This window comes from Eumetopias jubatus, unplaced genomic scaffold (assembly GCF_037043125.1).
Source record: "Eumetopias jubatus isolate StellerSeaLion01/CBP00866 unplaced genomic scaffold, mEumJub1_p1.0 scaffold_17, whole genome shotgun sequence".
In the NCBI taxonomy this organism is placed as follows: domain Eukaryota; kingdom Metazoa; phylum Chordata; class Mammalia; order Carnivora; family Otariidae; genus Eumetopias; species Eumetopias jubatus.
The window spans coordinates 1,126,205-1,152,824 of record NW_028274823.1 but is presented as its reverse complement, the minus strand read 5'-3'; the positions used below and the strand labels follow the sequence as shown (position 1 = coordinate 1,152,824).

The 26,620-nt window shown below is 57.0% G+C and overlaps 1 protein-coding gene across 6 annotated transcripts in view; it reads left to right on the top strand.

The window, feature by feature from the left end:
* INPP5A (inositol polyphosphate-5-phosphatase A) overlaps positions 1-26,620 on the top strand; it is a 172,075-nt gene that overhangs the window by 66,099 nt on the left and 79,356 nt on the right. For all 6 annotated transcript variants that reach the window (XM_088019925.1, XM_028119874.2, XM_028119876.2 and 3 more), the window contains 2 exons: positions 4,469-4,569; positions 8,024-8,111. In XM_088019925.1, coding sequence (XP_087876051.1) covers positions 4,469-4,569; positions 8,024-8,111 — 189 coding nt within the window. The remainder of the gene's footprint in view (positions 1-4,468; positions 4,570-8,023; positions 8,112-26,620) is intronic.

The following is a 26,620-nucleotide window of genomic DNA, read 5'->3' as shown; positions in this document are numbered from 1 at the left end:
CGAGAAAGGGGCCAAGCGGCCCATGGAAAGTGCCCGGGGGTTCTGCACACGCTGCGCACCTCCCCTCTTGGGAAGCAGCTCCCTCCCACGGGCTGTGGCACCCCCCCCAGGTGGCCACCATGAGGGGTCCTGCGGGAGCCTGTCCACAGAAGAACAGGTGTGCTTTCCCTCAAGACGGCCAGCCGTCGCTCCCAAGGAAGGATAGACTGCCCACACCTGCAGCGCACAATTAAATGTTATTTTTGCTGATTTTGAATGAAAAATAAATTCCCTTTCAGAGGAATATCCCGATTCCAAGACGGCCAACGAGTGGATGTTTTGGTGTCATCATGAGCGCACAGACAAACGTGTTTTCATTTGAGTCCATGTTAGGCACTAATCGCCTGTCCCGGCCAGGACTTGTGCTGTTGGGCGAGGCTGTAGCTGCTCACAGGCAGCCACGGGGTCTGCCTGTGGCCCAGCTGACCGCGTCAGGCTGCTCACGGCCCTGGCTCTGCTCCCGCGGTGGCCAGAGAGCGGGGCGAGGACTCTCGTTGCAAGCTCCCTGAGCATGGCGACACGTTCGTCTCTAGTCGGTGGATGGAGAGCCGGCCGACTGTTGCCGGGAGTGTGATTTGTGGGGTCGAGACACCGTCAGCTGCCATTTGCAGCTGAGCTCTTTGCAGGGTCGTTTGTTACTTCTCTTCTAAAACTTTTCATGATAAAGGTCTCGTTTTAATAACTGCTTTCAAATGACACACTACCCTTCATCTGTAAACGTCACATTTCTGCGTAGCATCTTCTGAGTGTAGGGGACAGTGTGTACTCTTGGGCATCGCTAGTGCTGGAGGCGGCACCCGGGGGCCTGGTCCGTCCTAACGTGCAGCCAGACACGTCCAGCGCTTGATGAGTGACGCGGGGCTCCTCCATCGTGGGTGTGCGGGGTGCGTGGTCTGGGGGGACAGTGGGCATGGAGGGCGGCCAGTGAGCACATGGGGCAGGAGGTAGGAGAAGCGTCCTGGGAGTCCAGCGGGGAATTGGTGGCCTCCCTGGGGGCATCGCGGGGGGCATCTGCAAAAGGAACCGCCTCTGGAGGCCTGAGGAGCTGGTGGGGGTGGAGGGTGCAGAGCCGCTGAGTAAAGCCAGGCGGCGGCCGCAGGGGCAACGTCTGGAACCTCGGAACGCGAGCCGCACCTCTGGTTCTGCTCCCAGGTGCGCCCGGTTCCTGTGGGGCCCCGCTGCTGTGTGCAGAAGCCCCCGCAGCCTGTGTGAGCCCCTGTGCGTCCCGGTGCCGCCCTCGGCCAGTGCTCCCTGGGCATGCCCGCCCCCCCCCCCACCAGCCCTGCGCCTCCCGCGGGTGGCCTCTCAGTGTGCGTGTCTGAAACCCATAGTGGCTTTGAGGGAGTCCAGGCTGCCCTGGTGTAAATGAATGGGATCTTTGTGGATGGCTGAATGAGAGTGTGTTTACGGCTCAGATACGTATTTCTCCACGTGGAGGGGCCACACCACACCGATTGTGCCCACCGATGAAGTTCAGGGTGATCATTCCACGGCCTGTGCCTGGAGCGGTGCCAGCGTGGGGAGACGCGGCGTCGGTGCCCGCGTCATCAGAGCTGAGCTGTGCTTGTCAGAGAGTGTCCTGGGGTCACTGCTCAGAGCATGTTGCCGCCAACGGAGGTCCCAGAGATAAAATCATGGGAGTCGCTTTTTTGGCTGTTCATTTAAACTTATGATTAGTTAAAATTTAGTTTCAAATATGATAAATTTAATTTGGAAAATCATTGTTTTCCATCCAGGATATGTTGAACATAGGTCTTTCCTGCCCTAGAAGTATGGCTCAGTCAGGGTGCGGTGTTGTGCGTGCGGCAGGTTCAGAGACTGGAGGCCAGGCAGAGCACAGTGGACCGCAGCACGTCCTAAGTAGCGCTATGGGACGCCGTTGGCCAGGTGTGTGGTCCCAGGACAGATCACCAGGTGTTTGGGTCTGGGTCTAAGACCTCGAATGAAGTGGAGGGGCAGGAGGTGGAGAAACGGAAGGCGCGGCTGCCCGCATGGCTGCAGGCTGAGGTGCGTCGGGATAGGCTTGGAGGTGCTGTGACAAGTGCTGGAAGGCATGTGTCACTGACCTCACAGCACCGATCCCCTAAATGTCCTGTACCCTCGTGAGTTTGGGGCTGCTGCCAACCCAACAGTGAGGAAGCAGGGGCCAGGACCAGCACCTTCTGGGCACATCTCATCCACGGTGAGGCCCTGTCGCCCGGAAGAGGTGCACGCTGTGGGCAAGCTGCTGTCTGGGCCTCACAGGGTGGCCCAGCCACTCTGGAGAGAGGGGAGTCCCTCGGGAGTGAGGTCAGGTGGCCAGGCCCTTCCCAGAGCAGCAGGGGGAGGGAGAGGAGCGCCCAGCTTGAGTAGAAGGATGGTTAGGAGGGTCCTGCAGGCTGGAGAGCACAAACTGCTGTGCGACAGACAGATGGACGGTTTCTGGGTCAGGGACTCAGGGCTGGCTTGCGTGGCTGCTCTGGCCTGGGCCTGTCCTCGAGGACCTGCCGCTCACCCAGGTTCCTCTGGAGCGAGCATCCTCAGGCCGAGGGGGAAGAGGCCCAGGGAGGAGCAGTGAGTGTGGCCACCGTGACCCTCCATGCTCTCACCTGTGCCTGTCTCAGACAGTGCTGCGTCCAGCCCACACCAGGGAGGGGGCTGCCCTGCGTCTCAGGGCACCTTTCAAAACCGCCGTCCTGGCTGATGAGTGAGGCCTTCTGGAGGGGTGTGGAGTGTGGGAGAGGAGCCCTGCCAGTTTAGGAGAACGAAGGGAAAGCAATGTCCTTTCATCAGAGTCTTTAGTCTGTGCCAAGGGCTTTGCTAACCCATGGTCTTCAGACCCAGACCGTCCGAGGTCACGACCCCATGGTATGTCCTTGAAACAGAGGCTTGGCCTGGGAGGGTGGGGGCTGCTGTAGATGGAGGTGCAGACTGGTGGGGGCCGGTGCCCAGACGGACGCCCCTGCCACACTCATTCTGCACACCCTGAAGCCCCTGCTGCTTGAGTCCATCCCACGGGTGGCCACTGAGGGCGTGGATGTGTCAGGGGCATGTCCAGAGCCCCGGCACTTCCAGCCATCTTCCCTTTTGGATTCTGAGTGATGGGGGCCAAGCGGAGGCTGCTCCTGTCCAGGCAGAACATTGCTGGGTCACTGGGGTTGAGGCCTATGACTGATGTCGTTGAGGCAGAGGGCTGGCACGGCAGCTCCTTTGTCCAGGCCGACCCTGAGGCCTTGTCTGTGTTCTGAAGATACGTGGGCAGTTCTGGAACCTGACCCAGCCCTCTGCCACCCTGGCCCAGCAAGACAGACACGGAGTCGTGCATCCATGGACCGTGTGGCAAATGCCGTCTCTGTTGTCACTGCAGAGTAGTCTGTTTGGAGAATCTTCGTGCCTGAGTGGACAGGCTGGTCCTCTGGGAAGAGCGTTGGGCTGTGCTGCTGAGGAGAAGTGCACTGTGTAGGGCGGCCTCGGGGTCAAGAGCCTGTCAGGTGCTGGGGTGCCCACGCCAGTGCCCACCAGGGTGTGATTCCCAAAACTGGTATCTCCGTTGTTCCTCCTCAGGGAGGTGCGCCGTCCTGTGGGAATGCCGTGAACTCTATCTGAGCACACCTGCTGAGGGGCGCTGGGCAGCTTGGCATCCCAGTCGCTTGGGTGTTCCTGAGTTTGGCGCACACGAGAGGTGTGTGGCCTGGCTCCCTGTCCTTCCGGCAGGGCTCACCGTGCTGCCCTCCGTGTGCGACACCGGAGGGCCTGTCCCCTGCCCCAGCCCCATTCCAGGTCGCATGTTTCTGCCAGCCTGAGCCCTGAGGGGGTTTGGCAGTGGGAGGTGCTCATGCTTGTGTGTGATGGGAATCGGGAACTGCCTTACTGAGCCCGTTTTCAAGGAACCAAGAGCAAGCCGGGAGCAGCTTACTCAAGCACAGATGCTTCTCCCACTCCGCTTAAATGCATCTCCTGTCAGAATTTCTTCACTTTTTTAATAGATCCGAGCTCTGGGTTGTGTGTTTATGTCCCAGCTGAGAACCAGTGGGCTACGCTGCACGCTGCCTGCCAGTTGAGCGGCCACCACCGCTGTGCCGTGCTTCCCGGCCGCGCTGTGGGCCATTCATTCCCTGGTGCACGGCGTGCAGGCCTGGCGCCCACGCCTCATCCCCTGTGCCCAGCCCTCCAGCTCCCCTGTGGGCTCTGCCTGGCTGGATACTAGAAGCAGCTGCTTTCTGTCAGGGCTGCACAGCACCACCCACTTCCCTGAGGCTACAGATGGCTCACTGGCCACAGGGTCCCAGCCGGAAACAGTGTTGGGGGCTGGGTTGCCAGTGACGTCAGAGCACTTGTGTGGGGCCGGCCTCTGTGATGGTGCATTTGGGGAGGCAGCCGCCTCCTGCACAGGGTGCGTGTGTGGCCCGCGGAGCCTCTGACGGCCTGTGTCCTGCGCTTCCCTCCCCAGGTCGTGCACACGCACAAGCCGCACTTCATGGCTCTGCACTGCCAGGAATTTGGAGGGAAGAACTACGAGGCCTCCATGTCCCACGTGGACAAGTTTGTCAAGTAAGTCCCCGCGGTGTGCGCCCGCCCTTCCCAGAACTCGGTGCCCCTAGTGGGGGGCGGGGCGGAGGGGAAGAGCGCGCCCCTGGGGGGCATGGAGGGTAATAGAGCGCCCCTGGAGCTGGCGGAGGGTGACAGTGCGCCCCTGGGGGTGTGCACATGCAAGGTGATGGTGGCACCTTGGGCCTGGAGACTTCAGCCCTGGGTCCAGGCGGAGTGTCCCATCTGTGGGATGGTTGCCATCCTGCCCTTGTTGTGGGTGGACAGACAGATGGACATCCAGCAGCTCACAGCTGTGTTTGTCACAGTGGGATGGGGACGGAGTGCAGTCGTCTTTGGGGAGTGAAATCTTTGTCATTGGGAGGAAGTAGCCACAGGCATGTGCTGAACGCCGCACGCACACCCTGCTGCCCTGTGGAGGAGAGGACCCCCCAGTGCTGCTGGGACTGGGCGCCAAGGCATCCGCACAGCCCAGGAGGTGGACCCATGGGGGCTGGGCTGGAAGCAGGCTTGTGAGGCCCGGTGCTGAGAAGCAGGGTCTCCATCTAGCTGTTGGTGGCAGGAGCGGCTGTGGCGCCTGCCTTCCTTCTGCCCGTGGCCCGAGTGCCCAGGACTCCTCTCTGCCCCCAGGCACCACTATGCCTGCCTTCCGTGTCCCCTGGATGTGGCCTTGTCCACGCCCCAGCCGTGGACTCCGGGCACCGTGAGCGCTCCTGCCAGCAGTGTGAGGTGACACTTGCTGACTTCCAAGGCTGGTCACTGAAGGCCACCGTGCCCTCAGGGAGCTGTGTGTGGGCCTCTGGGTCTGCACTCGGAGCCCTGGTGCCTGCCGCGTGGCCAGAGGCCACGGGCGGAGGGCTTCAGCTGCTGTCACCTCGCTCAGTCCTGATCGGGGCCCCTGACATCGTGGGTGGACACAAGCCATCCATGTTTTCAGTTGTTAAACTGGGGGTAATGTGCTGTTTTCCCAAAACAAGGTAATTTTAAGGCTATTTTTATCAAAATGTTTTTCTTTTTTTAAACTTAAACTAATATTAAGATTATGTGGGAGAGCAAGGGGATATAGCTAAATAGCCACAAGTGCCCAAAATAATACTAAAGAAGCCTGAGGTGGGCGTCCCCCTGGCCTGGGCTGCAGGCTCCTTGGGACACAGGGAGGGCAGGGCTAGGGGTGCAGGGCGGGGATGGGCTGCAGCAGGACCCCTGCCCCGCTTCACCCGGCCGTGTGCAGCCGGCCATGAGCCGCATCGCGGGTGTCTTTGCGTGAGGTGACACTGGACGCCCCCCCCCCCCCCCGCCCTGCACACGAATCTCAGCCCTGTCACTGAGTAGATGTCAAACACAGTCCTAACAACGCTGAGACTAAATGAAGGACGAGGTGTCTGCAGCTCTGGGGCAGGGAGAGATTTCTTAAAAAGGTGCAACAAGAGTCACCTACAAAGAAGATTGACAAATTTGTTAAATGATGAATGATAATATGAAAATTATCAAAAGAAAAGACACTGTACACGAAGTAAATGTTTAGCCACACCTGGGAAGGACACCTGCCCCACAGCTGAGTGACAAAAGCCAGCACTTGAGAACATAAAAGGGCCCCAGAGGCTGTGAGAAGGACCCCGTGGAAAGAGCCAGGCATTTCCCGGAGGGGGCCCTGCACCCATCCCAGCCCCCACCCCGCGGCCCCTCGCCCCCACCCCGAGTCCGCATCCCTGCCCCACATCCAGGTCCCAGCCCCCGCCCCGCGGCCCCTCACCCCCACCCTGTGTCCCCACCCTGCCCCCGTGTCCCTGCCCCCCACGTGCAGACGTGTGACTTCTGCCGGCCCCCTGCCGTCCTGGCACTGCCGTCAGGTTCTTTCTACTCCTACCCACACCATATGGGACACACGCCATTGCTCGGTTTGCTGTAAACTGTTAGCTTTTTTAAAAAGATGACGAAGTGAGAGAAGACGGCGTATATTCTGACCACTTTCTCTGTCGGTTCTCTCGCGGAGACGCGGTTTCTGTCTGCTACCATGTTCCTTCAGCCTGAGGGCTTTCTGTGACGTTCATCTGCACACAGTCACTGGTAACAAGTTCTCAGCTTTGGTTTGTCTGAAGACAGTCTTTGTCTTCAGGTTGGAAAGAGGTCTTGTTGTGAATGGAACTCGGGCTTGCCGGCGTTTCTGTGTTCGTCCTTAAAGGACATCATTGCGCTGTCCTGTGTCATGTGGTTTCTGACGGGGGCTGGGCCGTTGTCCTTGTCTCCATTTTTGGTGTATAATGTGTCTTTTCCCTGATTGCGGGATTTTGTCTTCCTGACTGGTTTGCAGCAACTTGATTCTGTCATGTTTTAGTTTGATTTCCCTTGTATTTGTCTTGCATGAGGTTCTAATTCTAATCAAATCTGGAAAAAGTTTGTCTCCTATTTCCTTAAAAATTTTCCTCCTTCCCCTCTCTTGTTCTCCGAGCCCGGCTCCTGGGGTTGGTTGTGTGGCACCAGCCAGGTCCTCCCGGCACTTGCAGCTCGTTTTCCTCTAGCTTTGCTTCAGTTTGGGCAATTTCTGTCGCTGTGTCCTGTAGTCACTGATCTCGCTTGTTTGTTTCATTAGATTTTCACCTGTGTTTACGTCCACCCAGCTGGAGACGTTTGGTTTGTGGTTTTAGTTTTTGCCTTTCCTCACAAATTTATGTTTTCCTTGAAATCTTTGATCATATTTACAATACCTGCTTCCGGGCACCTTTCAGCTAATTTTTGTCCTTCTTGACCCATCTCTGTTGACTGCTTTTTTGTAGATTGTGGGTCATATTTTGCTGCTTCTTTGCACGCCAAGTTAATTTTTACGTGGCGCCAGGTGTAATGACCGTTAGGGTGGCGTTTCGTGTCTGAACCTTGCGTCCTGCCCCGGATGCGTCCGAGGTTCGTTCCTGCGGGCGGCGAAGCGCTGGACGGTCCATTTGACCCTCTTCCCTTCTTTTCCGTGTGCGTTCCGGTTTGCCTCTTAGAGCTGGAGCCCCTCTTCCGTGTGAGCTACATGCTGGCAGCTCCCAGGGCACCGTGCCCCTGCCCCCGCTGCCGCCGAGCTGGCAGGAGGGGCGGAGGGGGGCCCTCAGCGGTGGGGCTGGCGGGTAAGTGGGGAGGCCTCCCGCCGCCGCTCTGGTGTGTCCAACGGGGCTCTGGGGGCAGTGGCCACCTTTCCAGCCACATTTGCTGAGATGATGGAGAGGTGCTCACTGAAGCTTTTCCTGGTCGTGAAAGGAGACAGTGAGAAGAACAGCCCCGGGGGAGCCCTCTCATGGGTGTTCAGAGACCCTCCTTTGTGTCGTGAGGCACCAGCAGCCTGCTTGCGATGCCCAGCCCCGCCCTGATGACGAGCAGCCCTCGCCTGCGCTGAGCACACAGTGGGTCTTAGTTTCTGGCCCCCCAACCGCTGGTCCTGTGTGGTTTGTGCACTAAAGAACTCGCTTTTCCCTTCCAGAGAGCTGCTGTCCAGTGACGCGATGAAGGAGTACAACCGGGCCCGCGTCTACCTGGACGAGAACTTCAAATCCCAGGAGCACTTCACAGTGAGTGCACTTCTGTGCCCCGGGGTTGGCTCTGGGCCGGCGGTGTGTCTGTGGGAGCTGCCCCTCCCTGACGAAGTGGCCGCTGAGGGCCCCTCTCTGTGGCAGAACACACGGCCATGCCCAAGTTGGAATGTCAGTGGCACGGACGGGTTCCACGGGAGGGGGGCAGCCAAGAAGGGGCCCAGGGCCGTGGCCTGTGGGCTGAGGAGGGCGAGTTGGGGGCTCCTTACAGAGATGAGGGGTTACACCCATTCTGGATCTGTTCTGCAGAGTTGCTGGTGCCTGCTCCTGCTCATAGGGTGCAGGCTGGTCCCTTTGTGAGCCCAAGCAGCCCTCTACGGGGGTTTGGCCTCCCCGGCAGGGAAGCGGGACAGAGACCTGTCCTTTCTGTGCAAGAGTTGTTGGTCTGGGGGACAGTGGACACCTGGAAAGGGGGCCCTGCTGGGGTGCAGCGGCTGTGGGAGGCACAGGTGATGAGGGCTGAGGCTTCTTGCAGGAACATGTGTTGTGAGTTTGGAGTAGCTGGTTGTTGGCTCAGAGGACTATGGCCTCATGGTCCCCATCTTTGGGGAAGCCTCAGAGCTGCTCGGTTAGTTCAGTTTCCTTGGTGTTCTGTTCCCAGAGCCCTTCCCCTGACATCTGTCATGTTGCCAGGAGCCTGGTGTGCAGCAGGGGGTATGGGTTGGGGGTGCCTGTGTGCCAAGGGCGGGCAGGGCTGGGGAGTAGCACGTGGTTAGAAAGGTCAGTTCTCAGTCTTTAAATTTGGGGCATCTGTGCCAGTTCAGTGGTGTCTTCTGTGGCTGAGATGGTCGTTGTCCTCGGGCACACCCACCCTCCACCACACTCACCGGCGGCCTTCCTGCCAGCTGTGGCAGCCTCAGGTCACAGCCCCCACGCCCGCTGCCTTCCTGCCTCGGCCCACTGGCCGCCTGCTCTCCGCCACCCTCGCCAGAAAAACACCCTCGACCTCCTGCTGCCCCATTCTGTGACCCACCCTCTGCTTCCGTTGGGACTTGTGCAGATGAGAAGCATGGTGGCTGGAATGAAAGATGCACCGGCTGGGTGCACAGTGGGCCAGACGCTGCAGAGGAAAAGGAGGGATAGTCAAACGTGGGGCCCCAGCAGTGGGAACTATTCAGAATAAGATGGGACGTCCCTGCCCGGGCTGGCGCCTCCAGGGTGCCAGCACACGTGTACCTGGAACCCTAGCAGGACGGGAGACCGGAGATGGGCAGATACCCGAAGAATAATGGCTGAAATCTTTAAAAGTTTGATGAAGCGTGTAGGTGCGTAGATCCAGGTATCATCCCAAGTTTCCAGCCGAGGCTCATCACGACTGCACTGCAGACAGGCTGTGATGCTCCGTCATCCCCTGCCATCCTCAGCCTCTGGTCTCTGCCACGAGAGCCACCGCGGTCCATGGCAGTCATTGCTCACCTTCTCCTCATGGAAAATGTCCTCATGTCAGCACGGCCACTCTTCAGTGGAAGACTCGGTATTTTAAAAGTAGAACATGAAGGAGAACATGCCCTGCAAGCGCACGTTGAGGCACTGAGAGCATCTGCGTGGGTATCGCGGTTGGCCTCAGAGTGGGGAGCATCGCGGGGAGGGGGGCCTGTCATAGGGATGAGGAGGTCCGTCCTCAGGAGGACGTAGCTGGGTGGGGTGTGTGCCCAGTGTCAGAACTCGAGCATGCAGACAAGACCGCTGATGGCCAGTGGAACAGATCAGTGGCAACGGGGGCTTCGACGTGTCCTGTCTCTGACTGGCGCCACAGGGGGACCGAGAACTGCTGCCCGCCGGTGTGACCCCTGCTGCTGGTGGGACAGCGACCGGAGAAGCAGCCACAGAAAAGGCTCGTTGCACACTGCAGGGCGTGGTCAGCCACCATGGGACCAGGCAGGGTGGCTGCCACCTTCTGTTAGGTTTCCTCAGAAACGTCTTTCAAAGTGAAGGTCAAGGAGACTTGGAAGAAGACTCTCGGGCAGACTCGCCATGAGCAGCCCCACTGGGGTTCGGGCCATCCTGGGGACCGCCTTTCCCAGGACCCTGCCTGTGCACAGGCTCTGGCCACTCCCAGCCTGGCTGTGGGGTCTCAGATCATGTCGCCGTGGGATGCTCACAGGTGCATGGAAATCTGGCGTGAAGCCAAGACCACGCCTGTGTTCTCTGAGCACAGAGTAGGTAGATGAGAAATAAACAAAACAGTATCTGGAAGCTTCCCAGATATTTGGAAATAAACAGCAAAGTTGCAGATATCCTGGGAGTTAAGAGAACTTCACAGAGGAGATTGAAACATGGGTCCGACGACATGAAAGACAAATCGAACCTTCAGGATTTGCAATGCACCTAAAGTGGCGCATAGAGGGGAATTTGTAGCATTAAATACTTACTTTGGAAAATTTTAGAAATAAGAGCAAAGTAACCCAAAGCAGGCAGAAGGAAAGAAATAATAAAATAAGAGCAGAAATATGTGACGAAGAAAACAGGGTAGAGAAAACCAGTGAAGTCAAGCAGGTACCGTAGCAGGTTAGCGTGTCCAGTGAGCCTCACCGAGCAGGTCAGAGCCGCGGTGTTTGGGGAACAAGGCCATGGCTGTGGAGGTCAGGAGGCTCACCCGGGCTGAGCAGGGACCCGGCAGAGGCCAGCCTGTAGCCACTCAGGGTGAGGGGGTTAGCAAGTCCTCAGTAGACGGGCCGGCATACTGCTGAGAGAAGCGGGGTTCTCCCGGAGAGGCCTGGTGTCTGCAGCCGTCTGTCTTTCTCTCTCATGCTCGCCTCTGGAAGTTTTCCGTATTTTCTTGAAATGCTCGCTGTCGCGTTCTCCAGCGTCCGCTCTGCGTCACTGCCATCCCCTGCTTATACACCTGCATTTCTGTTCCGCAAAAGTGCTCGCTTGGCTAAGAAGACAAGGGGCACAATGACAGCGGCCGTTGGACCCCGGAGGCTCTGCTTCGGTCTCCCACCACCCCGAGATTTATCTCAGAATGTCATTCTGCAGCTTGCAGTGGAAAACAAACACCTGGAAACAGGCACTCCCACAACTCAGCAGTTTCCTTGAAGAAATTACCGTTCTTGCAGACAGTTGAATATAAGGGTGGTCCTCAAAAAGTACGTGATGGCAAAAATTGGGAATAATTTTAAACACCAGAGGAAGAGATTTTCACACTGTGGGACAGCCATATGGCGGATTGCCTGGCACAGGGTGGCTGGGGAGGGGGACCTGCCTTCAGGCCCCCCAGGAGGAAATGCAGAGGTTAGAGCCCACACTCTCACCCCTGGAGGATCTTGCCGTCCAGTTGGTGCATTGAAGTACTGAACGGTAATGTTGCGTCTAGTCTGTTCCTCAGCACACAGGTTTTCAAATTTAAAGCATCTGAGACCAGGTGCATCCAGGATCCATGGCATTTCAGTTAAAACTGGCAGCACTTTCTTCTCTGGGTCATAAATACAGGGATGGCATATTCGTGGGAGACACGGCCGTGGTGCTTGCTTCAAGCTTGAGACCGTGCTTGGGGGGGCCCATCGCTGGGTGGGACTGACCCAGCACAAGGCGGCAGCAGACGTGGGGACCCCAGGTCGGAGCCCCTGCAGCCATGTCTGCGGAGGTGGACGGGATCACACGGTGTGGGTGCCCCCGCGGCTGTGTCTGCTGGGGGGGGGCACACGGTGTGGGAGCCCCCGTGGCCATGTCTCGCCCATGCCCCCACGGTTTTGGGGGGATGGGCCAGAGGGCTTGGCTTGCCTGCTGCGGGGGTGGGCACTCTCCTGGCCCCACAGTGCTGTGGCCTGGCTTTCCTTCCGGTCCCCATCCTCTGGCAGGAGTGTGGGGTCTCCCCGCAGCCACAGTCCCATGTGAGGCATGTTAATGGCCACTGGGTAACCAGACGGTCATGTTTGACGGGTGGGAAGCGGTCGCTGATGCTCCAGATGCTGGAGCTCATCCTTGAGTTGGCACAGAGGTCCGTGTGTGTCTATCATCCCAGCTCGTAAGGAAGATGCTGATGGTTTGCGATGAAATCTTGCTTGACCCGTGGCCCCTGGCGCACCATGCCTCAGCATGCTGTGTGCTGGGGGCCTCTGGATGTCCCGGTAGAGGGGAGTCTGCACTCCCAGAGTCCTGGGCAGGGCCTGGCTGTGTGGCCACCCTCCCGCCCCAGCCTGTGGCCTCTGGCTGTCAGAGAGAGGAAAATTTAATTTTTACAAGATTAATAGTATTGGAGCAATATTTTTAGCTGAGTGTGGTTCAAATAATAGGCCATTAATTGAAAAAGGAAATTGAAATGAATTTATCTTGTACATAAATGCTGTCACAGGTATTAATAGGGATCAGAAAATAGTGGTCTGTTCCCAGAAAGAGGTTGAACCTGAAACTGCACCTGGTCTGTGAGCGTGACTGTGGGGGTCCGCGGTGCCGCAGAAGCGTGGGGGCCTGGACCGTGGGGGTCCGCGGTGCCGCAGAAGCGTGGGGGCCTGGACCGTGGGGGTCCGCGGTGCCGCAGAAGCGTGGGGGCCTGGACCGTGGGGGTCCGCGGTGCCGCAGAAGCGTGGGGGCCTGGACCGTGGGGGTCCGCGGTGCCGCAGAAGCGTGGGGGCCTGGACCGTGGGGGTCTGCGGTGCTGCAGAAGCGTGGGGGCCTGGACCGTGGGGATCCTCTGTGCTGCAGAAGTGTGGGGGCTGCGGCCTGGACTGTGGGGGTCCACCTGGCAGTGCTCTGGCCTGTGGCCTGGAGTGGAATGCAGCCCAAGGGGGCTCTGAGCTGGGGGGGCTGCAGCCTGGGGGAGGCTCTGAGCTGGAGGGGGCTCTGGGCCTGGGGGGACTCGACCTGGGGAACTTGGTGGGGCATCCTGCAGGCCGAGGCAGGAGCCCACAGATGCTTCTTGTCACCAGGAGATGGTGCCAAAGTAGCATTTGGTGTCTTGAGCTTTTGGTTCACATGCTCACAGGGCTTTTTTGGACTTAAACATCAATGATTATGTTAAATATTGTTTGCTCCTAAGAATCATGCTGGGGGGTAGTTTTCTGAGACAGGAGGCTCACTTCATCCCGCCGGCTGTCCCCTGTGCAGTGACCTGGCTGCTGGCCCGGTCATCACCTTGCTTGCATTTCTCCTGCGAAGTCAATACCAGAAGTCGGCTTCTTCAGGGCGCTGCCAGGCTCCAGAAGGTGGGGCCCCGTCGGGACTCATGTGGACTCACGGGATTCATGTGACGTCCCTCGGGGCAGACTGAGGACCCTGGCCTGGGGCGTCCCCACAGCCATGTGTGAGCTGGACGAGTGGGCTGTGGGACTCACGTGCCACATCCGGGGTGGGGGCCCCTAGGTGCCCTCAAGCCCTTGCCTCCTACGGTGGCTGCCCTGGAGGTGCCGCTGCTGGTAACCTCGTTTCTGGCTCTCCACCGCCCTGCACCCCCAAACCCTGATGTCGCCCTGCCTGCCTGTTCTGGCCGAGGGCCTGGTGTCGGACCGCACATCCTGGGTGCTCAGTAAACATGCTCTGAGTCCGTGAACGAGTCGGGGTCTTGGGGATGGGAGAGCCAGGATTTAGTTGTGCATGAGACATGGATGCCCCTCGTCCCTCACCGTGGGGTCCATGGCTGTGGGTGTGCCGGTATGAGCTCAAGGGAAGATAGAATGGAAGCCTTTCGGGGTTTAGATTTGTTGAAGACCATGGATCGGGCCTGGGGCCCCCACATTTTTAGATGGACTCATCCAGGGCAAGGCAGGGGCGAGGTGAGGGGAAGGCAGGGGCAGGGGTGTGCTGGAAGCCACATGGCAGCAAAGAAAGACCCCATGAGGAAGGGGGCTTGCCCCCAAGGTGCCTGGACGTCTGCCTGGGGCTGCCCGAGAGGCCTGGATATTGCAGGCCGCTGCTTGATTGAACGCGGGGCCGACGGATGCCCTGGGAGCCCTCTCCCTGCGGGGGGTGTTCTCCACAACAGAATGGTGAGTCCTTCTGTATCCTGGCAGGCTCTGAGCTTGTAACCTCCTGTTAAGGCTTTTGGATTTGCCCACAAAGGACCCAGGTGTTCCAGAGTTAATCCGTAGCAGGTTGGAAGGCACTCTTGTCCTGTTCTTACCACATAGAAAAAGAACACCAGGTAGTGGGACTGAAGGTCAGCGTTGCTGGTGCTGCACCAGGACTGGCCGAAGAGGAGACCAGGAGGTGCCCCTCCAAGTGGGGCTGGACCCCCGGAGGCCGTCCGCCTGCTGCCTGCTCCCGGGTCCCTCCCAGGCACTGTGTGGGGAGATGCCACATGACCCACAGTTCATGCTGGGGACAGACTGGAGGTCACTGGGGACACTGCAGCACCTGGTGGAGAAGCCAGTGGCCAACGCTCGGCACCCCTGGCTGATCCTGTGTCTGCGGGGTCCCTGGGATGCCTCCGCCTCATAGAACACGCATAAAACACGGGCAGGCATCACTGTCACTGGGGTGTCGCTCCCCAGGGATGGAGACCCAGCGGTGCCCATCTTCTGGGAGGAGGTGGTAGCCACCTTGCCGCGTGTCTTGCCCGGTCCCTCCTCCAGGGCCGGCAAACCCCCAGCCCTGCCCTCCATGTGCACGCCCTTCCCCTGCTGCACACGGCCTCCTCCCCTTCCGTGGGGCCCTCCTTCCGCCGAAGGACCATCACCCATTCACGTGAGCTCCTGCTCGCGCCCCTGCCCCTGCTGTGTTGTGTGAAGACATTGCCGCATCCCCTCCGTACGTCCCTGGGGTCAGTGATGAGTCCACACGGAGGAGTCTTAGAGTCAGGCACGTGATGTGTAAAGATGATTCGTACACCCGCTCAGTTACAAGCATGGGCTCCAAGGTATAGGTGGGACTCTCCAGACCGTGCCGGCTTCCTGGGACCTGGGCGCTCAGGTCCCCTGGCCCACGTGCAGGAGGTGTGCAGGACTGCCACGAGGCCTTGCCTGTCCAGGGGTCCAGGCTTAGGGAGGAGGGTCCTTAGAGGACATATGGAGCTCTGCACTTGCTGGGAGGGACCTGCTGCCGTCTGGATCATTGCAAGCATCCACCACTGCAGGCTGCACCTGGATTCCTGAAATGCACTGAAATGCTTCCCACAGGAAGCCTTCCAGGATTGGCCTACTGGGACGCTCCGCCTGGATTCTCAGGCGCCCCGCCATCAGTCACGGTTGACTTCGCAGCAGCCGGGGGCACAGCCACACGGTCCGTGACACTGAGGAAGTGGCTGGTGAGGTTTTCCAGGCCTTCCGAGTGTCTATTGATCGGCGACCTGATAGCACAGGAATCGTGTCTCATTTCACGGGAGGAACATAGAAAACACATCACTTACCACCTGAAAAGCCGGAACGTCGATAGGGGATGTGAAGGTAACGGCTTTCCTATACTCTGGCCTCAGAAATGGCTAAATGAGGAAGAAATTACAAATTTATTTTGGTATAATTTCCTCGTCTTGCCTCTCACTGCGGGAGTGAGCCTCCCTGTCCTGCTGCTCGTTTGCGTGACGGGCAGGCCCGAGGGAGGGGCAGAGCGGGCTCATTTACCCGTGAGAAGTCCAGGCCTCTCCGGCTGGTGAAGACCCCAAGGAGGCACGGCCAGAGGCCACCCCCATGGTCCCTTCCCTGCCCCAGTGACCCCGTCCTGCCCTCAATGGGTGACCTGCGAGGGGGAGGAACAGGAGGGTGGGGGGCTCCCGAAGCAGGACATGCCAGCTGGCCCGGGCACCCCACACGCCATGGCCGGGGCCATGGCGAGGAGGTGCAGGCCGGTGCCAGGTGCCCCGGGGAGCCCCTGGGTTTCTGGGACAGCGGCGCTCTTGAATGTAAGGCTGCGGGTGAGCGGGTGAGTGGGCTCACTCAGTGGCTTTCTCTCTGCAGCACCGGCTCAGTGGTCAACACAGATCAGGCCATGTTTTGGTGGAGAAGCTGGAGGCGGTGGGCACCCTGGCTCCAGGCTGCACGCTGCAGGGCGTGGAGGCAGCCGGGGACAGGACCCCACAGGGCCTCTGAAACCCCGGCCACGCAGATGGCCAGGCAGGGAAGAGTGAGGGGCCGTCCCCACGGGCCGCCCGGGCCACGTCTGCCGCAGGAGGGCGGCACAGACACCATGGCCATCTCAGCCAGTGCCTGTTGTGTGACCGGCGGCCTCAGATGCGTGTGTGCAGCAGCTGGGCCCAAACCTGGGTGTTGCGTCTGCTGAGCAGACCGGACACGCCCTTGAGGGCAGGCAGGTGCAGGCAGGACCGGCATAGGCCATCCTTGTTGGCACTGGGCTGGTGTCTGCACAGCCGGTAGCCCGGGAGCGAAGCCGTCTCACTGGGGCACAAGTTGTGGGCCCCTCGGAGAGTTTGAAAGGCTGTGAATGCTCCCAGGCAGTGGCTGTCCAGAGCTGGACACTTGTCCTTGGGGCCTTGCTGCACTCAGAGCACACGGGGTCAGTGGAGAGCGCTTTTGTGACCACAGGGCTTCCTTCACACGTGCAAGCTGACCTCTCCTCGAAGCTCTAAAAGTGGGGTTCCTTCGGGGCAGAGGGGTCTGAAGCCAGAGTCGTGTCTGTGTCCCTTAGCAACGGGAACTTGGCATCACCTAGAGGCCCCAGGAGGGTGTGCGGGCTGTGGAGCAGGCTCCCCGGGCTCCGAGCCCACAGTGGGGAGACCAGATGCCTCTGCTGCCCATGATGTCCCAGCCAGCACCTTCAGCCCTTGGCCGATTTGGTTCCTGGAAAGAGGTGCACAGGTGAGTTTCTTTTCTGTGAGGTCGCCGTGGTATCCCGGGAGCATGGCTTCATTGTGTGCAGGGGAAGCCGGGAGAAGACTGCAGGTGCCCCCTGAAGACTCCTCTGCAGGAGGCATCTCTCCCTCCCTGGCCTAAAAGTTTTGTTTCGCAAACCCACCCTGTCCCAGGGAAGTCCAGTGGCTGCTTTGTTCATCCCCCTATAGTGAGACCATGCAGCCTGGGGGTAGGCCCTGGGGCCTGAAGGGCCCCGTCCTCCCCGGGAGGGTCCCATCCACCCCAGGAGGGCCCCGTCCACCCCAGGAGGGCCCCGTCCACCCCAGGAGGGCCCCATCTACCCCAGGAGGGCCCCATCCACACCTAGGAGGGGTTGGCTCCTGGCTTAGTGGTACATTCCCACACCCCCACACCGGTGCCCACACTCGTGGCTCTTGGTCCCAGGACACCTCGACTGCTGATCACCAATAAACTGCTCCTTCTTACTTCCTTCCACTCCCTGTTTTGGGGGCTCCTGCCTCATCCCCAGCCCTGTGTTGTGTTTTGCACTGCTGAGAGGAGAGTCCTCACAGGGGTGCACAGGCCCCAAGGGCTCCATGCTGACCTTGGACTCGCTTTTCTGGGAGGGTCTGGGTGTCCCTCAGTGGGGGGCCTGCCTGCCACTCGACCCGGATCTGCTAGAGGGTTGGGGCTGCTGTCTTCCTTCCCTCTAGTCCGGGCCCCTCCCTGCCCCTCAATGGCTCTTAGTACCTGCTGGAGAGGGGGCCGGAAGGTGTGCTCCTGGAGGAGGTGCTCCCCCCACGGTGAGCCCCTCATCCTGTCTCTGCTCTCCTGAGTAAGATTTTAGGGGAAATTTATGGGAAGTTAACGGAGTTTACTGATGTTCTTTGATCTGAGGACGGGGAAGGAAGGACATGCACCTCTGATGAGGGAACTGATCTGCTCCGGCAGAGGCTCCCCTCCCTGCGTCTGCGCCTGGCCTCCGCGCCTGCCTGTGGGGCCAGACAGGCCTGATGGAGTGCAAGAAGCAAGATTGGTTTTCCGAGGGCACCGGGCCCTCTGCGCTCAGCTAAATCACACCGTCTGCTCTGCTGGCGGTAACGACCCGCTCCCCTCGGCGGCACCTGCAGCCCCGCGGGACGCAGTGATGTGCGGCCCGGCGGCGGCGGGGGCCCGTGGTGAAGGTGAAGCTGTCATATCGATCTTTTTAGCACTAAAATATGAGCCACTTTACTCTGCTCCCCGCTGCTGTGATGTGAAAAATAATAACTCGGATCCAAATTAAAAATATTGATCTCTGGAAGGTGCTGAAAGTAAATAAACACCTCCCGAAGTTTTCGGGTCAGCCGAGAAACGGTCTCAGCAATAAATGTGTCGGCACGTCAGGGTCCAGGGTTCTTGATCTGTTTTTTCTTTGAATTGATTTTTCATTATTTACTTCCTAAAAGTGTTGAAATTTGGTCTTCCACTGTTAAATCCCAGTGTTTGGGCAAATTATTTCTTTGGGGCTTATGAGGTGCTCCTGATCCACTCGCTCATTGATTGATTGATTTCTGACTCAATAAGCTCACAGTCCCTGCCTTATTTAGGGCTTCTATCATAATTTTTTATACATTTAGGCTTGACTTTTTTATTTGCCTATAACAGATGAGGTGGCGTGGGGCTATTGAGCGGGGCAGGATGGTTGCCACAAGGTTAATTTTATCTGGCTCTCTGCATTCTGAGGAGACGCTGGGTGTGTCCAGGCCGCAGGTGTGCCCGGGCACAGCAGACCCTCCCGGCCTCTGTAAACCCCTGCACCCACAGGGCCACGACCCCAGGGGTGCACCAGTGGCCTGCGGCCAAGCCAGGTGTGGTGGGCAGGCTGGAGTCTCAGGTGTTGTGGTTCTTGGTGGGCATGGGGGGACTGTGTGCCTCTGGAGGAAAGGCTTTCAGGAGCCCCCAAACCTCTGGCCCAGTCCCCGTGGCCACACAGTGTGGATCCACGTAGCCTCCCAGGAGAATGGGAGGTATGGGTGCCAGGGGCAGCTGGGGAAGGACACAGGAAATGGGGGGATGGCCCTTTCCAGGGGGCTGTTTGTGGGAATACTTAGGACTTAAAACAGGGCTCATGGCCAACAGCACGTCTTGCTGCCCCAGGAGTCAGGGTTCCCTGTGACGCGTTGCCCACTCACTGGTGTCCGGAATGACAAGCGGCCAGGCACAGAGGACCCCGGGCTGGGCCCTGGGGACGGCAGGAAGAAGGGGTCCTGTCCTTGGGACTCTCAGGGTTTGCCAGCCATGCCTGCCCGGGTCTGCACTGTGTGTGCCCCACGTCCTCCTCCAGGAGGGCCTGGCACGCACCTGCTTGGCGCCTTGCTCCTGAGCCATGAGAAGCAGCAGCCCGGTGTTTTCTGCACATGCCGTCTGTTGTTAATGCTGCGAGGTCGTAGCAAGAGGCTTGCAGGGACTGGGCTGGGTCTGGTCAGCGCGCTCAACAGAAGGCCTTCCACCAGACCTGCATATGACCCATGGTCCCCACCAGATGGAGGAGGCACAGGTTCCTCTGTGGTCACACAGATTGGAACACAGGGCAGAGAAACTCCTTCTGTGCCTCACACGAGGGCCTGGGGTTCTGATCGACTGAAGTCAGAACAGGTCCAGGAGGGAGACGGACATTTCTGAGGGAGGCTGGTATGCTGGCAGGAAGGAAGGCCGCCAGCCGGGGCACAGACAGGCCTGTCTGGGAAGGATGGGGGTTGTGGAGGAAGGAACTGCTTTTCTCCAACCTGATTCAGGAGCAGGGGTGGAATGAGGTGGACGTCGTAAGGGCCAACCAGCTGGCGGGATGGAGGGATTCCTGTGTGGCGCGTTGACCCTGTTGGGAATGTCTCCCTGCTCTAGGGTTTTGGGCAGGAGGTAGGAGGAGCCCCATCATCCTGGAGACATGGCCAGCTCCCCCGGCACTGAGATGACCACTCCCCAGCAGAGAGCTTGTCTCTGAGTGCCAGATATCCATGAGTGTCCAGTGCTAGAGTCCTGTTTTCTGACCATATGGCATTTTCTGGCATTTCTCTTTGCTCTGGGTACTGTGTCTGCCTCTAGGGACAACGTTTCAGACAAGAACACATGTTTTAGAAGGATGGTGCACCCTCTAAACGCACATGGGACGCTTGCTGTCTGCATTAAGAAGTTTCAGAGTGCTACCACTCCATTTCCTCCCCAGAGACCAAGAGAGGGTTGTCCCAGGGCGGCCGCTATCGGAATGCCAAGGCCAGGGTCCTGTTTGTGCTTCAGCTGATGCAGAGAATTGAGACCATGAGTTGGCCTCCTTCTTAAGAACCGGGGTCTGCTCTTCTCAGCAGAGGGCGTGGTCTGGCTTCCCAGGCATGAAGGTGACTTAAAGCCTTTCTGTTTGGCTGCAGGAACATGGGTGGTGTGCTCTTTGTGCGGGGCTGGTGCCAGTGGGTGGTCGTACCGGACCTCTGCCCTGGGAGCCCACACTCTAGGCTGATGGGCACAGAGAGGGCCTCCATTAAGGCCTGGGGCCTCCACCAGGACAAGGAGGAGCTGAGAAAGGCACCTCAGATCATCCCGTCATACACATTAAGTACACACAGTTCTAAAAAAGAGAGTTACCTTAGGGGCGCTTGGGTGGCTTAGTTAAGCATCTGACTCTTGGTTTTTGGCTCAGGTCATTATATCAGGGTCATGAGATCAAGGCCTGTGTTGGGCTCTGTGCTCAGCAGGGAGTCTGCTTCTCTCCCTCGCCCTCTGCCCCTCCCCTGGCTCGAGTGTGCACATGCACCCTCTCTCTCTCTCTCAAATAAATAAAAGAGTTCCCTTAGAAGAATCCAGAACTGGAGAGGCAAAGAGCTGCCATGGTCTCAGCTCTGGGGGCTGGTGTGGTCATCCAGCTGTGGATTGTGTGCAGAGGTCCTCTTCCTCTGTGAGGAAGGCGGGGCCCTGGTCAGCAGCACACTGTGATAAATCCATATGGAGTGTGTCCTCAGCGCTGACTCAAAAAGTTGAGTTTTGAAGGACAACCATGCTCAGATTCGGCCAGAATCTGGAACCTCAGCCCCACATCAGCAGTGAGCTGAGATACCTACATATATACACTCCCTTTGCAGATCTTGGTTGGGCCCTGCCCTGTGCACACATGTTCTGCACTGCAGTAGGCATGGCAGAAACAGGACAGGGGCTCGTTTTCTCCTGAGAGAGGGCGCCTGAGGGCAGGCGTGGAACCTAGGGCACTGAGAAATCGGGTCACCTGGCCACCTCTGTGCCCACATGGCCTGCCCAGACTCTCAGCTCCCAGTGGGCCAGCCGGTCCTTAGCTTCATTTCATCATGGGAAGCGGGAGGAGGGAAGTCCAGCAGCTCCCTCCCACAGCCAGGTGGGCACAGCGCGGTCCTGTGCTGGCAGCTGGGCTTCACACAGCATGGCACACAATGCGCAACACCTAATGGCACCGCACACAACGCCCTCGTGCTCCTTGTCCTGGAGCCTACAGACTCCAGGGAGCCAGTGCTTACACACAGCACTTGACCATGACGCGTGGCGTGTCCCATGTGACCACACTACATGTGATGTGACGCACCCTCAAGTTCTCTGCCCCCATGAAGCATGTAGACTCAGGGCACAAGTCCACAGTTGTGCAGTTTCCAAGTGTGAAGAGCACCCCAGGGGCCTAATGGATATGGGAGTCATGAACAGGCTGCTCTGAGGAGGTGATGTTTCATCTGAACCTGAAGGATGAGCAGGAGTGACCCATGGAAGGAAGAACGAGAAAGCATTCCAGGTTGGGCACTTGTGTGTGCATGGAGGCTGCAGTAGACACGGATCTGCACCTCCTGGGCCCCTTTGTGAATGGCCTGCTGCCAGCTGTGGAGCACATAATTCTGGACAGCCCCCCCCCCTTACCTGCCACCCCCAAGGCCATGCCCTACCTGGTGGGGGCATAAAGACCCAGCTACAGGGCAACTCTGAAGGAAGACAGGGAAGGGCAAGTTCTAGCCAAAGGAGTTGGAACCCAAGTGGCACCCTCTTTCCAGTGTAGCACTGGAAATGACAGATGACAGGAACAGTGTCCTCAACATCTGGCATCCAGAAATTACCACCGGAATTCCCACTAGGCCAGTCCGTAAGCGTGCAAACGGAAAAATGAGAAGAGTATGTCAGGTATGTAAGATCTGAAAAAAATCATGTCCCCAGCACCCTTTGTCAAGAAGCTCTGTCCTGACAGAGTATATCCAAAAAAGTGGGCACGGGATCCAGGAAACACAGGAAGCAGAGGGGATTTGAACATCGCAGCTCCCTTGACATATGTAGCAGAGAGTTCATACATGCATGGGGGTCTTCTCCACCATGACCAGAAGTCTGCAGAGGGCTTTACTCTGCTTCTTGGACGTGATGCCCTTTCCATCCAGCTCCGGAAACACCAGTGTGTGCTCCTGTGTGTGAGGCCTGAACCCCAACTCTCAAGGGAATCTGCAGGTCAGGTTTGAAGATGGAGCCCAGCAGGGTGACTGTGTACCAGGCAGGTGAGCAGTTCAGGAAGCGGGTTCAGCTTCTAAGAGAATTCTCCAAGAAGGTGCAATTGATAGGTTTTCTGATGTGCTGAGACATCCTGAAATGAGATGTACAGAGTGTGTGGATGAATGATGATAACATACATAAGGAACTCGGTTAATGTAAAAAGAAGGCAGTAATGAACTGCAGGAAAAACAAATAGCTGTTGAAGAAAGGAAAGGCAGTTACAATGTTCTTCTATTATGAAGAACATTTCTAAAGTTATGGTGATACGCTGATTATTAATTCAAGTAAAAGTGTGTTTATATCCAGAGGATGGGGGATCAGGGATGCTTGTGTGTCACATGTGAGTGAAGAGGAAAGGCAGTGTAAGGGAATTAAATCTTTCTCTTCCACAGAAAAGTCAATAGTTAATGTTAAAAACTAGAAAATCAGGAAGTAACAAAACAAGTTTTAGTGATATGGAGGTAAATACCAAAAGAAAATAAGTAAAAGAAAGTAATTTTCTCTGGGGAAGAGAAAATTGAAAGGATCGGGGAACTGCTGTTTTTCATAATAAGCCTTGAAGAACTGTGATTTTTATTTTTTTTTTACCCACTTAAAAAGAAAGAAAAAAAACTTGGAGGTCAGAGATTCCTTCTCTTCATGATGACCTCAAAGAAGACTTTTGGCAAGAGGAGGAGGTGGTGAGAGGGAGGTGGCATGTGGATCTGTGAGGAGTGGGCAGGAGTAGTTCAGCCATCTGAGCCCAGGCTGTCAGAAAGATTGGCAGCGACAGAAGAAGCTCGAACCCTGATGACCTTTTGAGCATCAGGCAAAGGATTTGAAGGAGATTAGGTGGTCAATGGGGAGCCGTTGCAGTTTGGGGAAAAGAAGTGAGGTTATCAGAGCTGTGGAAAGACAGAGAAGGGTGGATGGGTTGTTCCAGATTTAAAAGACCATCAGATTTTGCTTTGACGTTCTTGTTGAAGTAAGTACAGGGTGGACTCTGCCTCCTCCTTCTCTCTAAGCCCGAACCGTCCGGGGGTGTGCCCTCATGAACACTAAAGAGAAGTGGGACCAAACCCAGGAGGACGGAAGATAGTGCAGATTTCTGTATTTCGTCTGGGTGAGGAAGCCAGACAACGGACCAGTCCTAGAGTAAAGCTCGCATTTCTTCCCTGCATAGGCCCTTTCGCCTCAGCCAAATCACACTGTGCCCCCAAATGCGTGTCTGCACCCCTTTGTGCTATACTTTTAAAAACACAGTCCAGAGCCTAGTATAAATTGTTTAAAGATTAAGATCAGTTTTACTGAATTGACTACATTGAAAGTAATGAGGACAAAGTCTCCTTTAGGAGAAAAAAAATGCAGAGTGAAGTGCTTCCATGAATAGTCAGAAGGGATTGGCTAATGTAAAAGTATTTTATTTATGTTTTAACAATCTGGTCATGTAGTTTTGGCTTATAAGCTATCAGCTTATAAATGATTCAGTTGGAATTTGAAATTTAAATAACATTACCATTTATAATAGCATCAAAATATGAAATATTTAGGAATAAATTAGGCCAAAGATATGCAAGACCTGTGTACTGAACACTACAACACATCACTGAGAAAAACCGAAGAAAATCTAAATAAATGGAGAGATATACCATGTTCAAGGGTCGGAGGACTCGCTACTATTTAGATGTCACTTTTCCCCACATTGATGTAGATACCAGTTGAAATCTGAGTAGACCTTTTTTTGGTGGAAGTTGACAAACTGGTTCTAAAATTTAGACATATAAAGGACTTTGATTAGCCAAAGTGACGGCTTACACTGTCTGATTAAGACTTATCTGTAATCGTCCAGACAGAGTAGCACTGACGTAAGCCCACGTACACAGACCAGGGGCCAGAGTGGAGAGCCCAGGAGTAGGCCCCTCACTGGGTTTGACAGGTGCCGGGCAGCCTGGGGTGTGTGTGGGGGGCGAGCTTTTCACAAGTGGAACTATGACAATTAGATGGCCGCATACAAAAAAGTCAGCCCTTATTCCACAGCTTATGAAAACTTAATTCTAAACAGATGATAGACCTAGTGTGAGAGTTAAAACTATAAACTCCTATAAGAACACATGGTAGAAAATCTTAGTGACCTCAGCTTTGCTAAAGATTCCTTAAAAATGACACAAAAACCACAAACTATTATGAAAGAAAAGTTAATCTGTTGCAATTCATCAGAATGAAAAAACATGTTCTTCAAAAGACACAAAACCAGGCAGTTCACAGCCAGAGAGAAAATGTTTGCAAATTATATCTGACAAAGGAGTTTTATCTGGAATACTACATATAAAGAACTCTTACAACTTAGTACTAGCCAGACAAACAACTGAATTTTTGAAAGATCTGAACAGACGCTTTACCGTGTAAGATATGGAAAGTGCAAACAGGCACATGAAAAGGTCCGCAACACCGTTAGTTATTAGAGCAAGGCAGCGGAAGGCCGTGTTGTTCGTCGCAGGTCACAAACTCACGGACCGTATGCAGTGCTGGGGAGGCTGTGGAAGACCTGGGGCCTCGGCTGGGGCTGGGGGGGAAATGTGGGTCCCAGCCACATGGGAAAACTGCAGCAGTTCCTTAGTTAAAATACACCGACCATGTGACCCGGCCCGTCCGTTCCCGGGAGTCTGCATGAGAGAAATGAAGGAACCTGTCCAGCAAGGACGAGTGTACCCGTGTGCTAAGGGCGTCTTGACCGAGAACACCCACCCGTAGGCCAGTGGACAAGCTGCCATCCTGCTCAGCAGTCAGGAATGGGCTGAATAGCACAGGGATCGTTCTGCAGGATTCCACTGACACGATGGTCTTGAAAATGCAAACTAATCTGTACAAAGATCAGTGGTTTCTGGGGACAGGGACTCCAGGAGCCATGGACGTGTTGGTGCCCCTGACCGTGGTGACAGCCTCCCGGGTGTGTGGACCCGGCAGACCTCATCTGTGCGCACACGGACGACCTATGCCGTTTCGTGAACGCCAGCCGTGCACCGATAACACAACAAAATCTGACCATGCGGTGGATGGCCGGGTGGCTGGACGTCAGAGGGTTTAACTGAAAAGGGAAATGTCTGCATCACAAGCTGACTTCACATAAAAGCTACGGGCAGGTGCTCCTCATGTCTTACGGTTAAGGAAACAGAACATTCCAGGAGAAGCAGCAGCAGAGGGTGAATCACCGTCTGGTTCATATACACGCTGTGAAGATACTATCAATATGAAATTGAAAAGGTGTTCTTGAGGTTAAATAAAGCCGTAATGACTGTGAATGGAAGGGTGACATCAGTCCACTTCTCCTGGGTACTTGAGGCAGGTGCAGTCTTCCAGCTCACAGCTGGCCATCAGCTCACAGATGTGCCGTGTGCCGGTTACAGACACACATTGCTTCCTGTCTAGAGTGAGCTAGACCCCTGGCTCTCCGTGGAGCCCCTTCCTCCGTCCCACCCACTCCTGCGTTGCCGCCGTCTTGTTCTGTGTCTGTCCGCCCTTCCTAACCATGAATTTTGGGCCTGGGGGGTGCGCCATGTGCTGCAGGTGTCCCTCATGGCCCCGCCGGGCACACGGTGTGCCTCTCTGCGGGCCAGATTCCTGCGTTCGTGCGTCCCGGTCTGAGTGCGTGGTCCCAGCTGTGGCCTTGCCCCTGCCCCGTGTGTCTGGGCGCCACACCTCCTGGCCAGCAGTCTTGCTCTGCTGGTCCTGAGAGCGGCTCTCCTTAGGGTACCCGAAGCAGAGTGGCGCCGGCCGGTGGGTCCAGCGTCGTGTGTAGCAGGGTGTCTGTGAGAGCACCCCCCACGTCTAGGATCTAGACTCATGGCTGGGCTGGGTGCTCAGGGTTACGGGTGGCCCACTCTGTTCAGAGGGCAGTCACGTGTGGGCCTGTGTGCACCCACAGCCACCTGCAGTGGCCTTCTCCCTGTGAGCAGAGGGCACGGGGTCTGCTTGGGGGCAGGGTGTGGGAAGGGACAGGGAAGAAGCGCCCGTGGGGGGGGGGTGCGGCACCCACACAGGCAGGTCACACAGCTGCCCTGGCCTCGTCCGTCCTCGGCATCCTGGGCTGCCCCCTCTTTTGAAATGCCTGCACATGCTGGGTGTCACAGCAGGACTGCACGTGATTCCCTGATGAAGGGCCTCCGAGTGGCTGGGCAGTCCCTTGTCCTTTTCCCAGAGCCCTGCCTGGGTCAGATCTGAGCGGGTGGCCAGTGTGTCTGGCTCCCCGCGGGGCCCAGGCAGCATGAGCCTGAGGGTCCCCGCCTGTGCGAGCAGCCCCTTCCTCCGTGTGTG